The sequence below is a fragment of the Musca domestica genome, unplaced genomic scaffold (assembly GCF_030504385.1).
Source record: "Musca domestica strain aabys unplaced genomic scaffold, Musca_domestica.polishedcontigs.V.1.1 4, whole genome shotgun sequence".
Taxonomy (NCBI): Eukaryota; Metazoa; Arthropoda; class Insecta; order Diptera; family Muscidae; genus Musca; species Musca domestica.
In genome coordinates, this window is record NW_026712328.1 from 16,679,086 (window position 1) to 16,695,229 (window position 16,144).

A 16,144-nucleotide genomic window follows, 5' to 3' on the forward strand; every position below is an offset into this window, starting at 1 on the left:
ACCCTTTGATTTATTTATTATATTGCTGGTCGAAAAAAATATAAAGCTGTTGTTTTTATTTTTATTTTTTTTTTGTTTTTATTATTTTTGTTCTCTATCCATTGGCTTTCCTGTTTCTGTCACAGAAAATTCAAACTTTTGCAACGTTTTTTTTGCCAATTAGAGACAGCAAAAGCGGATGCCCAACAGTATTTAACATTTCATAATTAATAACGACCAGAATGATAGCCCCCCACTAAATAGAAGTTGTTGACAACAGAGAGAGAGAGAGAAAATCGCAAATGCTGTTGTTAAGCAGAAATACCGAGAATAGTTAGATCCTAAAATGGGAGAGAAAAAAAAACATAAATACAGATTTGACGAAACAAAAACGAATTAAGCCAAATGGAGTTTTCCCCAGGATTATGAATAATTCAAATGTTTAAGCGGAAACGGAAATGAACAAAAATATTATAATTATTTGGAGTTCGTCATATTTATAATTAGGGAATATGGGAGTGACGGTACAGTATTTGTTTTCATATTATTATCAGCAAAAACCATCTGAGATGACAACATTAAAAAATACATATACATTATTTGATGACTTTAAAAGCCACTGGGTGGCCAAAAATTAGGTCATCTGTTCAGATACATCATAGGAGTCAATACTTTGTTCATAGAGGGAAATTACTAATTTCACTCAGAATACAGCATTTTTTATAGATCCCACATAACTGTAAAGCCCGATTTAAGTTACATTGAACGGTTTCAGCGCATTTTTATAAGGAATTGAGTGTAATATGGTATTTGGGGAACATTCAAAATGTCAACTCTGTACCAAATGGAAATTCTCGATATTTCCAGTTTAAAATTGGTTTATAACCTTTTCGTAAAATATGGATTTTCGAACATTTTTTCCTTTTTTATCGGGTATTTTATATCCTGCACCACATAGTTGTAAGGGTATTATGTCTTTGTGCATTGGTTTGTAACATGGAGAAGGAAGCGAGATAGACCCATAGTAACTTTTGAGGATCTCCATAAAATCACTTTCTGGTTCGATTTATGTCAGTCCGCCCGTCCGTCAATGTATTCTTATGAACAAAATGCAGGTCGCATTTATTATAAGATTGGCATGAAATTGTCCAAACAATATTTGTTTGGTCCAAGGACGAACCCCATAAAATGATGATAATCGGATCAGGTTTAGATATCGCACCCATATATCTTCAACCGATTTCGGGTTAATTGCGCACCAAATGGCCAATATATGTCCAAATTATCTGAATTTTTGTACATCCCACCGAATTCAGTCTAGAAGCCAGTACATTATATTTGGTGAAAATCGGTTCAGATATAGTTATAGCTCCCATATATATGTTTCATCCGATTTGGCGTTAAAGTCCCTCACTTTCGCAATATGCACTCCACCATAATGATATTTGGGACAAGATATCAGATACAGCCCAGAAATACATCTGCCAAATTTTATCAAAATTGGTTCAGATTTGGATATAGCTCCCATATATATTTTCATCCGATTTGGGGTTTTAAGTCCATCACATGCGTAATATCCATTCGACAACAATGATATTTGGTACCAGATTTCTTATAGAATTTTTTTTTTTTAATTTTATCGAGATCGGCTCAGATTTGGATACAGCTCCCATATATGTCCTTAATCCGATATCAGTTCAAATGGGGTGAATTTCGGACGTACGTTTCCATTTTGTGGAACTCGGCTCCGATATATATTTTTTATTAATAAAATCCTTCACGAATGTGGTACGATCTACTTGAAATAAATTCTTTTGTTGCGGAGCTCTACTGAATATGCATAGTGGTGTGGGTATCATATAGTTGGTCCGCCCGACTTTTGACTTTTCCTTAGTGGTTTTTTTGGGTGAGATGCCAAGAAAGTGGACAGATTTTAGATTTCACATCTTTTCTATCATAGAAAAAAATATTTTAATATGCAAAATTTTAAGAAAATCGTACATTGATTTCTCTGAAGGAGTTATTGTCATTCAAATTGTTGACCCTTTGGGGGATGTACAAGAATGGGTCCTATATTATTCATTTTGAACGAGATCGTGTAGTACCTTCGCTCAATAAGAGTTTTGAATTTCTCTCCAAAAAATGAAGTTTTTAAGGGGATGTACTAGAAGAGGTGAACCGATATTTTCTCTCTTTGAACTTGGTTTTAGTTTGGTGAGAATATTACGATTTATCATATTTGGACTAAATTCGATATTCCCTTTTAGAGTTATTATAAACCATACATACAGAAGGTCATACGAAGGTCATAGATTGAGTCCAAATGTCCTGAAACGGATTTCGCCAAAGAGATCTGGGATCTAAAGGATTTATTTCGATCAAGTAAATTCTGGCCGTATCAAATGATATATGCCCTGTGCAGCAATAAACCTGAGGACATGGATATTATAGACATCAGAAATATGGAGTCAATAGTCAAAGTAATTCAACAACTTGGCTGGTGTAAAAATGTAGCTTAAACCGCAAGTTTATGTTCTTAGGAAAAGCTTTCGGAAGTCATTCAAAATTGCTTTCCATTTCAGAAATAAAATCCCTGAAATTGTCAATTTCTTTTGTAATGAAGACCAATTTCAATTATGTGCCTCATAATTAGCTGCACTAGAAGGTAATTCGTGTAATACATAATTAAACCGTTAGGCCGCGGTACATTCAAATTATTTCCCAATTAAATATGTTTCCATTTATTTTTGTTGACTTTGCACTTTTATAGACTGGTTCCACCTGCTCATACCTCCACATTTGTATTCAATTTCAGGACAAGAAAAAATAATTAAATTAATTTAAAAATTTCATGTTTAATCGTTGTTTATTATTGTGGCACGTTACTTAGCTTCTTTTGGCGTTTTGTTTTCTTCATTTTTCCATCTCTTCGTTTTTTATATTTCATGACTTTGAAACTGTCACAATTCATAAACGTTTTTGTTTCAAACGTGGGGTGGCGTTGCGGGCTATTAAGGATACCTTGCTTTTAATGTACTTGAATAATTTTAATTTGTAACGAAGAAAAGTAACATTTTTCATATTAACGGGGAGTCCTGAAAACGACAACAAAACACCAGCAACAACTGGCACACCTTGACTAGAGGCCTCTAGAAGGGGGTGGTTTGTTGGTAACCATTATCATTAACGAATATTTGTCTTAATTAAATTTGTAGTAATTTGCCCTTTTTGCGCTGATGTGGCAGTGTTTGTATCTTGAGCCTGCCAGCAGGCATTACTCCGCTGTGAAAAGGGTTTTTGTGGGGAGCAATAGGGTTTTATGGCCCAAAAATTTTTTACATTGTAAGGCGCTTTAGTCAAAACGACTTCGTAGATTTCAACAACTATTGAAGCGAGCATACAATCTCATAGTGTTGGTATTTATCTTGGAAAATGCCTTTCCCTTTACACATCACTTCAGATAAGAGGATAAATAAAATTATTGTTAACATCGTTAGCAAATTAACATCACTCAATTTGAGTTTAGTTCTCAAGATGCTTGGAATTATTTCAACTAATTGGCATTTGGTGAAGAAGTGTGTGTGGGTGGAGGAGTCGGGGTTGGATGAAAGAAGGATAATATAATATTGTTAATTCTTTAAATATTTAGAAAGTGTGAGAGGGTCTCGTTTAAAATTAACGTGTTCTATTTGTGTGTCAAATTTGGCTAAAATATTTGTTGTATACCCGTACTCTTTCAATTGTAAAACTCGCAATAAGGAAAATGTTGTACGGGAAAAATAACAAAAAAAAAAAAAAAAAAAAAATAGCAAAAAATTCAAAATTATATTTCGACAATCAAAATCAACATTTCTACAAATTAGAAGCTGACACTATATACAGGGTAAGATAAAAACCACTGTAACAAAGTCAAACGCCATAGTTTTTACATATTTTTTGTAATTTTAGATTGGTTCGAATTGGTCACCTTTGGCACGAATTATGGCCTTCAAACGGCCTATGAAACCGTCACACGCTGACCGAATGTTGCTCTGCAGTATGTTGGCCCATTCCCGGCGAAGCGCTTGCTTGAGGTGATCGACACTTTGGTATTTTTTAGTGCCAACCTTGGTTTAAAAAAAACACTCCAGACACAATAGTCCAACGGATTGGTATCCGGAGATTTTGGTGGCCATTGTGCACTGGAAATGAAGCGAGGAACCTCATTTTGTAACCATTCTTGTGTGGCGCGTGCTGAATGCGATGGTGCTGAGTCCTGTTGGAATGTCCAAGGTCAGCGGCCAAAATATTTGCATACCCAAGGCTTTAATACACCCTCCAGAATATTTTCTCGATAATATTCGGAATTTATTCTGATGCCACGATCGAATAATACGAGCGGAGAGCAACCAACGACTGTTATGGCAGCCTACACCATCTCCATGGCCGGCGCTTGAGTTCTGGTGGCCAACCGAAGGTACACATTTTCAGCTGACCTCTTTGACCAGTAAACATGATCATTTTGTTTGTTTACAAACTGCTGGACAACGAATGTTTTCTCATCGGAGAAAACCAAATTCGGCAGTTCACCACCGAATCATCTCTTTAGCTCTTTTGAGTCTATTTTCTTTCTGTTGAGGTGTAAGTTATTGCACTTTTTGGAATTTCAATGGCTTAACACGAGTTCATTTTTCAATATTTGCCGAAGGGTATATTGCGATATGTTCAGCTCACGAGCCCTTTTTCGGCCACTGCGACGCGGATTTCGATCAAGTCGCTTCTTTAATTTTCGAACCATTTCTGCTGATGTTGCTGTTTTCGTTCGTCCACTTCCTTGACGTCGGACTATGATACCAGTATCATGGTAACGAGCGATATTACGAGACACAAAAGGTTTATTCACTTTTAGATGCTGGAGTGCTCTAACGATAGCCACTTGTGGTTTTCCAGCCAAATATAAAGAAATCACACTACTACGCTTAAATGCAATTTCGAATAACTTTTATTCTGGAAAATTCTCACCAAAATGCTTTTGTACGCTTGTAATGTATAATGAGCAGTAACAGCTGTAACAGATGTCGAACGAGTGGCTTGGAAATGACAGCAGTCTGAAGTTGGTTTCAGGTTTTTCATCTCACCCTGTATACCTTTATCCGATTTCAGTTTTTTTGTGCACAAAATGACTAATATCATCCCAAATGTACTAAATTTTGGCACATCCGACCGTATTTAACCTAGAAGCCAGTACATCAAATTCGAAAATCGGTTCAGATATAGCTATAGCTCCCATATATATGTTTCATCCGATTTGGTGTTTTATCACTTAGATTCGTAATACTATCAGACACAGCCCAGAAATACCAAATTTTATCAAGATCGGTTCCGATTTCAGGTTTATTGTGCACCAAATGGCTAATATCAGCCCAAATGGACTGAATTTTGGCATTTCCGACGGAATTCAGCCTAAAAGCAAGTGTTTTAAATTTGTATTAAAATCGGTTCAGATATGGCTATAGCTCCCATATATATGTTTCATCCGATTTTATGTTAAAATCCCTCCCATGCGTAATATACACTCCAAAACAATGATCGAATATCATTACCAGTCATCAAATACTGCTTGAAAATACCTCTGCTGAATTTTATCGAGATCTGTTTAGATTTTTATATAGCTTCGATATACATCTTTATCCGATTTTACGGTTTTTGCTCCCCATATATGTAATAACAGCCCACTCTGGTGTAGATATCATATAGTCAGCCTCGCCCGACTTTTGACCTTTCCTTACTAATTTTCTAAATTGAATAAAAAAATAAAGTTAAAATTAAATAGACTTAGCTATGTGTGTGGTAATATTTATTGTCGAATATAGACCATTTTCCAAGGAGTAATATAAATGCAATTATCTTTTCACACATGTTCTGCAAATCTCATATAAGGCGGAGAGTGCGTCCGTTTCGATTCAAATTTTACACATCGTTTTATTTCTATGAAATGTAGATTATATTATAACTTTTTCGCCTAAATTTATTTAATGTAACACAAACCACATCTTTGGATCACATTGGGTTCCAGTGTCTGTGGGTATATATCTATCGATAAATCGACTGACACTTAACACCTTTGAAACCAAATTCTGAATTTTTCTCCTCAATCAAAGAAAAATGGATGTATCTTTAATTGTTGTTACAGGGAATTACTCCCAAAAATATATAAGTTAATTCATTGTATAAAAAAATATATTTTGTTAGTATTGTTGAGATCTTAAACATATCTTTACCGCCATCATACCTGCTATGTGATCGCTATGGTGAAAATCTTTACACACTTTTAAACAAAGAAAACTTCAGAATTGTTTTCACATTTGCTCTTTCACCATCCTAGCTCTAAACGCTCTTTCTTTGTTAAAACCAAAAGCTTATTTTTCAATTTTGTTGACAGATTCTTCACCTTTCCCAGCAAATGTGTCTGATTGATGATGAGCAGAATCATGGTAACTAATCTTTTTCGTTGACGTCTGGCCATTCTGTTTGGCCAGCGTGCTGAAGAGAGTTATAGCCTTGCAATTCATTTATCATTTAAGTTGTAATAATAACAATGTTTCAATGGGGTCGGACATGCACGCAGACAGGCAGTCCGGCAGGATGGCAGGCAGGCAGACAATAACAAAAACATTAACTGCTATTACTTCAACAACAATGTTGTTATTTTTGTTCTTTGCAATCATGTTTTTGTTGTTCTCATTGCTGGCAACTTCAATTGTTGTTTGATTTAATCCTAAATAAATGTTTGCTCGAGGACAACTTGTTATTGTCCTGCCAATGTCGGGCAGACAACAAAGTTTCATTTACTACCAGCATAAATGTGGCCAGCGGAATGGTCATAGGACCACAACAATCAAGTCATTGGCGTACGTACGTCAGTCATGTCACAGTCATGGTATCGACTGTGTGTTGAGGACGTTCAATCATTATGACAAATTGGCCTGTTTACCACATACATACATACATACGTACATATTGACACAGGGTAGAAAATCGCATTAATTTGAAGAATTTTTTGCAATGCTTGACTAACCACACAAAAATAAGGTGTCAGATTTAAATCTATATTTAATTTAATTCTAATGTGACAGAGTGACTTTCTTCGACAAAAAATCCAAAACAAATTTATTAAATGTTTGGCAACTAAATGAAGTGTCCCACAAAATATATGACCAAAGACCATTTAACAATTCCATGAAATGGAATGTTATGCCATAACGACCTGTAGAACCATAACCCCCTTCCCGCTTCTAAGAAAAAAAAACACGACTAAACTGGCCAATTTTAGAGTCGTCCGTTCAGTCATAATAAATAATGTTTATGTTTAATAATGACTAACAAACATTAATTGGACTCTAACGAATTCAGCAGTAGCAGCGGCAGCAATAACATCAGCAGCAAAAATGTCGTCCTTTAACGACAGCCAAATACTGCCAACAAAATGAGAATCAATAGAAAATAGCACAAAATAGACTTGCAAATGAGCCGCTTATTTGTAAACAAAATATTTATCAGAGAGTTGTTTTATTTACCCTTTCTATTCTGTTTGCAAAATATTTGTTTTTATCGAAGAGAAATGTGTGTTAATTAAGATGACAATGATAGAGTTATCAGCATTTTTTGTGAAGAAAAAATATATCAGAAAAAATTAAATAATTTAATTAGATTAAATTAATAATTTAATTTAACAGTGAGTAAAAAAATAAAAAAAATCGATCGTTGTAACTCACATATACAGGGTGAGATAAAATAAACTGCAACAAAGTCAAATGATGTAATTTTTAATTTATTTTTATTTTATGGAATGACAGCCAAAAATGTCGGAAATAGCATCAAATTTTAGAATAAGTCTCCTTTGCCACTAATTATGGCCTTCAACGTCCAATGAAACCGTCACATGCTGCCCGAATGTTGCTCTGCGGTATTTTGGCCCATTTCCGGCGAAGCGCTTGCTTGTGGTCATCGACACTTTGGATTTTTTTTGTTGCCAACCTTGCTTTCCAAAATACTCCAGACACAATAGTCCAACGGATTGGTATCCGGAGATTTTTCTGGCCATTGCGCGCTGGGCATGAAGCGAGGCACCTCATTTTGTACTGAGTCCTGCTTGAATGTCTAAGGCCTGCGGCCTCCACAATATTTTCGCGATAATATTCGGCATTTATTCTCATGCCGCGGTCGGTTAATACGAGCGGAGAGCGACCATCGGCTGTTATGGCGGCTCACAACATCACTATGTCCGGCTTGAGTTCTGGTCGGCCAACCGAAGGTGCACATTTTCTTTGGCAAGGAAACACAATCATTTTGTTTGTTTACACATTGCTGGACAACGAATGTTTTCTCATTGGAGAAACCCAAATTCGACAGTTCACCACTTTCGGCAAAGTGAATCGGCTCTTTAGCTCTTTTGTTTCTGTTTCGGTGTAAGTGCTTGCACTTTTTGGAATTTCAATGGCTTTACCCTGAGCTCATTTTTCAATATTTGCGGAATGAAATATTGCGATATGTTTGTTGCCATTTTTCGGCCACTGCGACGCGGGTTTCGATCAAGTCGCTTCATTACATTTCGAAACATTTTTGCTGATGTTGCTGTTTTCTTCCGTCCACTTCCTTGACGTCGGGCTACGCACCAGTATGACGGTGACGAGCGATCGTACGAGACACAAACGATTTATTCACATTGAAAACCTGGAGTGCTCTAACCATAGCCACTTATGGTGTTCCAGCCAAATATAAAGAAATCACACAATCACGGTTAAATTCCTTCATGAATAACTTTTTTTCTGGAAAATTCTCACCAAAATGAGAAAATAATATAATGAGCTATCACTGGAATAATTTTAACAGCTGTCGGACGAGTGAAGTTTGTTGCAGTTTTTCCATCTCACCCTGTATGTGTCAATAAACTCTTAGTTATTTCGCGGATGTTTGTGTTTGTTTTTGTGTCTATACGGTGGTACTGAGAATCGAACCAATGACCTTAAGTTTTGTAGTAGAACGAGGCCACTATGTGCAGCCGTTATTCCTTACTTGGTGTGATAAAAGTAAGTTATTTGAACTTCTAAATGTTTATACCCTACACCACTAGGTGGTCAGGGTATTATGTCTTTGTGCATTTGTTTGTAACAGGCAAAAGGAAACGAGATAGACCCATAGTTCCTTTTGATGATCTGCATAGAATCACATTCTGAGTCGATTTATGCATGTCCGTCCGTCCGCCTGTCCATGTATTTTTGTAAAGAAAGTACAGTTCGCATTTATTGCCCTATCCAGATGAAATTTTGCACAATTCATTTGTTTGGCCCAAGGACGAACCCTATTGAAATTGTAGATAATCGGTAAAAATTTAGATATAGCTCCCATATATATCTTCGTCCGATTTGCCTTTTATTGTACACCTAACGTGTAATATCAGTCCGAATAGTATAGAATTTTGCACGTAAGATCAGATTGGACCTTAAAATAAGTATGCCAAATTTGATCGAAATCGGTTCAGATATAACTATAGCTCCCATATATATTGTTCATCCGATTTGTTATTTTTGTCCTCCGCAGCCGTAATATGCACTCTGTAACAACAATATTTTGGAAAATTTATCAAATACAACTCAGAAATACATTTGCTAAATTTTATCGAGATCGGTTCAGATTTGGATATAGCTCTCATATATGACTTCGTCCGATTTACCTTTTATTGTGCACCAAACGTCTAATATTTGCCCAAAATAGATAAAATTTGGCACTTACGACCGAATTGAGTCTAGAAGTTAGTATGTCAAATTTGGTGAAGATCGGTTCAGATATAGATATAGCTCCCCACAGCCGTAATATGCACTCCGTAACAACGATATTCAGGAAATATATCAAATACAGCTCAGAAATATCTTTGCCAAATTTTATCGAGATCGGTTCCGATTTGGATATAGCTCCCACATATATTTTTATCCGATTTCAAATTAATTGTGCACCAAATGGGCAATACAAGTCCGAATATAAAAGATACAAATGCTTCGGCATATTTAGTCCTTTGAACTTTAAATTATAATTATAATCATGGCGTGTATGATTGAATTCTCCCATAAAAACTTTTATTGTTATGTGGAGCTCTACTAAATTAGCAAAGTGGTGTAGGGTATCATAAAGTCGGCCCCGCCCGACTTTAAGACTTTCTTTACTGGTTTTCTTACTGATAATGAAGAGGGTATGTAGTAGTACTTATTTTTGACTTACTTGTAATGCAGATGATAAAGAGTTTTCATTACCAATAATACTAAAAGTCACACGCATGGTTACCAAATTTTTGCTGGATAGATCGGCTCTTACTTTATTTTGAATGCATCTCCGTATTGTATCCGAATTGGTCGAAAAATACCATATCGCTTTCTTTCTATGGCACTCAAATTATATTCGATGGTGGACCAAATTGTATTTTGTGTTCTAATGTTAATATTTCGTATACTTTATAAATCGAAATCTTGAATCTGAAACCTTCAAGTTTTCTGGGATGTCTTAATGAAAACTGTCACTTCAGTTAGCATAATATTATTTCGTTTTTACATGCGTCTTTAAAACAGCAAAGCATGACAGAATATTATCTTTCATTTCAAATATTTTTCAAAAACTAATATTTCTAATTAAATTGCAAAAGTTTTGCTTTATTTAAAGTTTCTTCACATTTCTAAAATTTTGTGCATACGCACAAAAGTATGTATGTGTGTTTGTGCGAGACACTGATATATGACACGTGCATAATTTTTACGTTATGTGACATACATCATATTTCGGAGTGACAATGGTGTCGTATACTTAATAATTAAGCCCATGTTTTGAGAAAGAACACTCTGTCTGTCCGTCCGTTCATTCTCATGTCTCCCACATAAATTCAAATGAAACATTTTCAACTACATTTTATTTTTGGGTCTCTCTAGACCCTGAATCAGATACTGACTATGCCTGGGGTTTGCCAAGATTTTGTGAGTGAGTGAGTGTGTGTGTTTATGTGATATTTTTGTGGATGAATGCGTGTCCGTCACTACAAAGGTGTGTTTAACTATTATGCGTGGTCTTATTTTTCCTTATGACTGGCAGTAAAGTATTTTCATAGCCATAGCTTGAAATTAATGAATTTTGTACAGTAGTGTGCAGAAAACTAGCAAGTGGAATGCAGCTGAGGAAGCTCCATTAAATATAAAAGAAAATTCAAATATTATTTTATTTTCGTTGGTTCAAACAAGATTGTCTCTATTAACCCTTTTTGTCTCTATAACCCTTCCATTTTTTTTAACATAAATAATTTCCACAATATAAAAATGGGACAATTTACTAGTATTTGTTTTCCATTTAAATCGAAATTAGTTTTCTCAAAAGCACTTTACAAAATTAAATAAATACTCGTGTTTGATTAAAAAATATTTATGCGTGAAGAATTTATTACGCACTTATATTTATCAGAATTTTCCTTTCATGAAAAAGTTTTCTGCTACAACATCGCCCGTAAATGTAACAATGATTTTGGAACTTTTTGTTAGTGTGTTTCTGACACAGTCCAGAATTAATAGGCTCGTGGTTAGACGCACTTCATTGCCTAAGAATTTAATAAAGCCAAGTCGTAGGTGTATTGCGTGCATTTGTCATAACATCAATTTCCTTGCCATAGCAATCCGTAAAACCTAGAAATTTTCCACTACAAAATAATGACACAGATACAAATAGCATTCTGTGTGCTGACTGAGCCCTTGGAATCCGCAGTAATGGTCATGGTATATTGCAATTAAAATTTATAATTAACTGTCTTGAGACCAAGCTAAAGGCGAGATGTTGTAATGCTGCGCATTAGCACGTGACACGCTTTTAGAAAGGAGAGTGATTCTATATTAAATAGATTTAAGGTTGAGAAAACAACAACAACGACAATGTTATTGGTAGGCACATACTACTTTCAAAATTCTGGTAGGCACATACTACTTTCAACAATACTAGTAATGACAATCACTTGCCCTCTACATTACAAACACCCCAAAAATTTGACCAGTACATATCATTCGCATAAATAGTAAGCTAGAACAAATGATCGCATACAATTTTCAGAAAGCAAATAATAAATTAAGACATGCAATAACTTTGTCATTCCTTCAGTCGACTTCCGTCTCCCTGAATGTCCGTATGTCTGTTGAAATCACGACACAGCCCATATTATTTGACGTAGAGCTTCAACATTTTTGCAGAACTACCACTATGTACATTTAGTTATATTGGCCTTTTGGTGTACAATTAACCCGAAATCGGTTGAAGATATATATGGGAGCTATATCCAAATCTGAACCGATCGTGATAAATTTTTGCAGAGTTATTTGTGATACCAAAAATCATTCTTGTGGGGTGCATATTACGAATGTTTGCGGACTTATACACCAAATCGGATGAAACCTATATATTCGATATACTAGCTTCTAGGCCAAATTTGGTCAGATGTACTAACATTCAGGTCATTTGGACTTATATTAACCTTTTATTGAACAATTAACTCTGAACCGATATTGATAAAATTTGGCAGAGGTATTCTTGGCCTGTATCTGATATCTGGTACCAAACATTATTGTTGTCGAATGCATATTACGAATGTGAGGGATTTAAACACCAAATCGGATAAAACATATATATGGGAGCTCTAGCTATATGTGAACCGATTTTCTCCAAATTTGATGTTTAATATTCTTCAGTCGCAAGCAGTTCGCATATTTTGCTTATTTAAGGCAGTATTTAAGTAGTTCGTCTTAATGAATTGCAGGGACACTGCATCTCTAGCCTTCAAAAGTGATTGAGAAAATTATTCACATCTGGATAGAGTAAAAGAACTCTTTGTCAATCAACAAATAATGCTGTAGAATTATGCGGTAATTTAATGCAGAATTATCTTTTTATACCTTTCATCTTACTATAGAAAATGTATTAAGTTCATCATTCCGTTTGAAATATGCATTTTTGACCCCACAAAGTATATATGTTTGATCAGCATAAGATTTTATGTCGATTGAACCATGTCCATCCGTATGTCTGTTCGTTTGTGCAAATCACTTTAGCTTCCGAACGGAATGAAGTAGTATCTTCCGTACATAACCGTACCGGAAGATACAAGTTGGTTTTATGTGATTATGTCACAATTTGAGGTTCGATTTACTGCAAATTGGCAGTTTGTGTTTCCAGTTCCCATCCTTGCAAATTTCTGGTATAGAACCCATAAAACTCTACCTCCAGATGTTCTGTATTTTGACGATTTTTATCACACTTTTACCCGGAGTGGTTTCAATTTTGGTATTTGAATTTTGTAATGGGTACTACCTCCTATGACATAAAATTGCCTATGCAGAACCATGTCTTCTTATAGCTCCCATATAAAATACCTCCCTATATTTGAAATTTTCATGATTTTAGCTATAATGTTCAACGGAATTATTTTGAAGTTTGTATTTGGCGTTGGCAATAGGTATTATCTTCTCCGATAGGAAAAATGTTATAGGTGCACATTTTCCAACCATATAACTGTACCTCCCTATGTGTTTTATGGCATATTTTTCGCCAGAATTGTCTCAAATTTGGTATTTGAAGTTCTTCCAATGATAGAAGAAAACATTACATGTGAAGTTCGTCATATTCGTGTATTTCCAATTTACTTCATTTTCCCGATTTCAGTCACATTTTTCAACGAACTTGGCTTTCTTTTTCAGAGCTCAGGAAGCTTTACTAAGCCCCTCGTAGAAAACACCGATCACGACAAAACTTTTTTAATCCATAAGTAGTTGTCTGACTTCCAAAGTAAATATAAGGTTTAAAATCCAATGGTTGTCAAAAACATTGCGACACGTGCTGCGTGCAATGTCAGATGGCCCCTGGATCTGCACTTTGCATGTTTCCAGCTGCCAAAAAAAGTTATAAACGTCGTGTGCGCACCAGATTACTTGAAAAAGATTAAAGAAGTATATTTTAATTTGCGTGTTTGGAAGCCGTCCAATCAATTGGTCTCTATTCTAAACTTTTTTCTTAATTTTTTTAGTGTATAATTTTGATATTAACACGGCACAAGTTTGTACCATATCGGTTTCTCGATTCGTTTTATATAAAATATATGCATTGGGTAGGCCAAAGACCAATATATTCCATTTACGCACTAACTCTAATATAGATAAAAAAAAAATCGGGCAATGTCCTAGTTACACTTTTACAACATCAAATAATATATATACCCTCTGAATTCAAGATTATATTTAAAAAAAAATAAAAGTTATGCCCTGACTTCATATAATTTCCAATTTTAGTCCACGTTCTAATGGCTTTCTGGAATCTCGACCTCTCATCTTACAAAAAAGTTGTCAATTAGGGTTGTATGGCCCTAATGTTCAGTGGTAACTGACCAAATCTATTAATCATATTCAACAAAAAAATATTTGACTGTATGTTTCTCCTCAATTCTCCTCACATAAACTTGAATGAATTAGTATCAGCAACTTATTACATATTAAAATTTTGAAGAATTATTAGGGGATTGAGAGTAAAATATGTATATTTTTTTAAATTCTTCAGTTTTATTGTTAAAATTAATATAAATTTTTTCACATGAAATGAACGTCACATTTTATTATAAACAGATAATAAAAAAATTGTTACATATTATTCGGTCTTTAACCGTAAATACGTAATGAATTTTTTTCAACTACAAATAAAAACAATTGCACAATTAAAATAAAACTATGTCTTTCAAAATTATAAAATATTTGAAATCGTTTTTTTTTTTATTTCAAAAAAATAGCACAGACGATACACATGAAAAAATATGTATCTCTATCAATTCTCTCATAACTTTTTTGTTCAAATTTTATTTTCACACTTTGAAATATTTCATCAAATTGGATTTTAATGAAAATTCTTTTGCAATCACTTACAAACATGCAACTGATATTGGAAACGAACTAACTACTAAAATAACATTTTTTCTGCACTCTCTTTGTTCTTTTTCTCCCTTTTCTTTATCTCTTTTTCAATGTGATTGTCTGTGTATTTGTATTGAATTTGCCTGTAACTGCCACTAAACCAAATACAAATGCAATTCAAAACAAAAAAAAATCTGAAAACAAAACAAAATCGTCATACTATCCTTCAACTACCACTACTACCATCACAAAACCACAACGACAACATCACAACAACGACAACTCTTCAAAAATAAAAAATAAAACGCTTACATAAATTCTACACTACACAAAATCAACATTTCATGTCGTTTCGTCGCTTACTGGGCTATGCTGAATTGGGTCCAACAAAATGTGCTCGCTTGCTCTCTCACACCCACACACACATCCATTGTTCATTGTCGATGAAATGTCCACATTTTTCTGGTTAAAACGTTTGTCTCTGCCTTTCTGACGACTTGTCAATGAGCGGGATTCTTTCTTTGATGGCTTACTCCTTTGGCGCCTGCTTCGGGTCCATCTACTTTGTTACATGTGTAGGCTGTTGCGTGCCGAACTTTTGTCCCTGAGACGAAAAGGAGCCCTGAAAATTGGTGGAGTGATAGGAAACGGTAGTGGTGGTGGTAATGTTGGTGGTGCGCCGTCATCGGCAATGGACGAAATGTCAACAACATCCTCATCTGCAAATCAACAGCAACAACACCTCCAATATCAACAACAGCAGCAGCAGCTACAACAACAGCAGCAACAGTTCCAATTGGAGCAAAACAATCATAATCTACCCGCCCCTCCCCTGCTTCACGAGTCGAATCGTCACTGTGCCCGCTGTAACACCGAACTGGGGCGTATCACAAATCGTGGTGCCCCTTGCCGCGTCTGTAAGCTGAGAGTGTGCAAGGCCTGTCGGGAATTTACCACAAGGACCACCGATTGGGTTTGCGTAGTCTGCCACAAACAAATGTAAGCCAAAAATCTGTGTGTTGTTTTTCCTTTTCCTCAATTTGTTGTTCTTGTTGTTGTTTTTCGAGTTTGTCCTTTGTTTCGAAATGTTTTTGATTTCATTGATTGATTAATGCATCAACACTTTGAGTTGTCGTTTGTTCATTGCATGTTTTCAGAGTTTTTTATTTGTTTATTTGTGCTTCATTCTTGATTCGTATGTTACATTTTCAACATTT

The 16,144-nt window shown here is 35.1% G+C and overlaps 1 protein-coding gene across 3 annotated transcripts in view; it reads left to right on the forward strand.

Annotated features, from left to right (window-relative positions):
- The window catches only part of LOC101895136 (uncharacterized), a 208,830-nt gene that overhangs the window by 117,773 nt on the left and 74,913 nt on the right, over window positions 1-16,144 (forward strand). The window contains exon 1 of one of the 3 annotated variants that reach the window (XM_005181261.4): window positions 15,507-15,926. The exons of the other annotated variants lie outside the window; for them this stretch is intronic. Coding sequence (XP_005181318.2) covers window positions 15,619-15,926 — 308 coding nt within the window. The 5' untranslated portion in view covers window positions 15,507-15,618. Of the gene's footprint in view, window positions 1-15,506; window positions 15,927-16,144 lie in introns of those variants that run through there. 3 annotated transcript variants of the gene reach the window in all.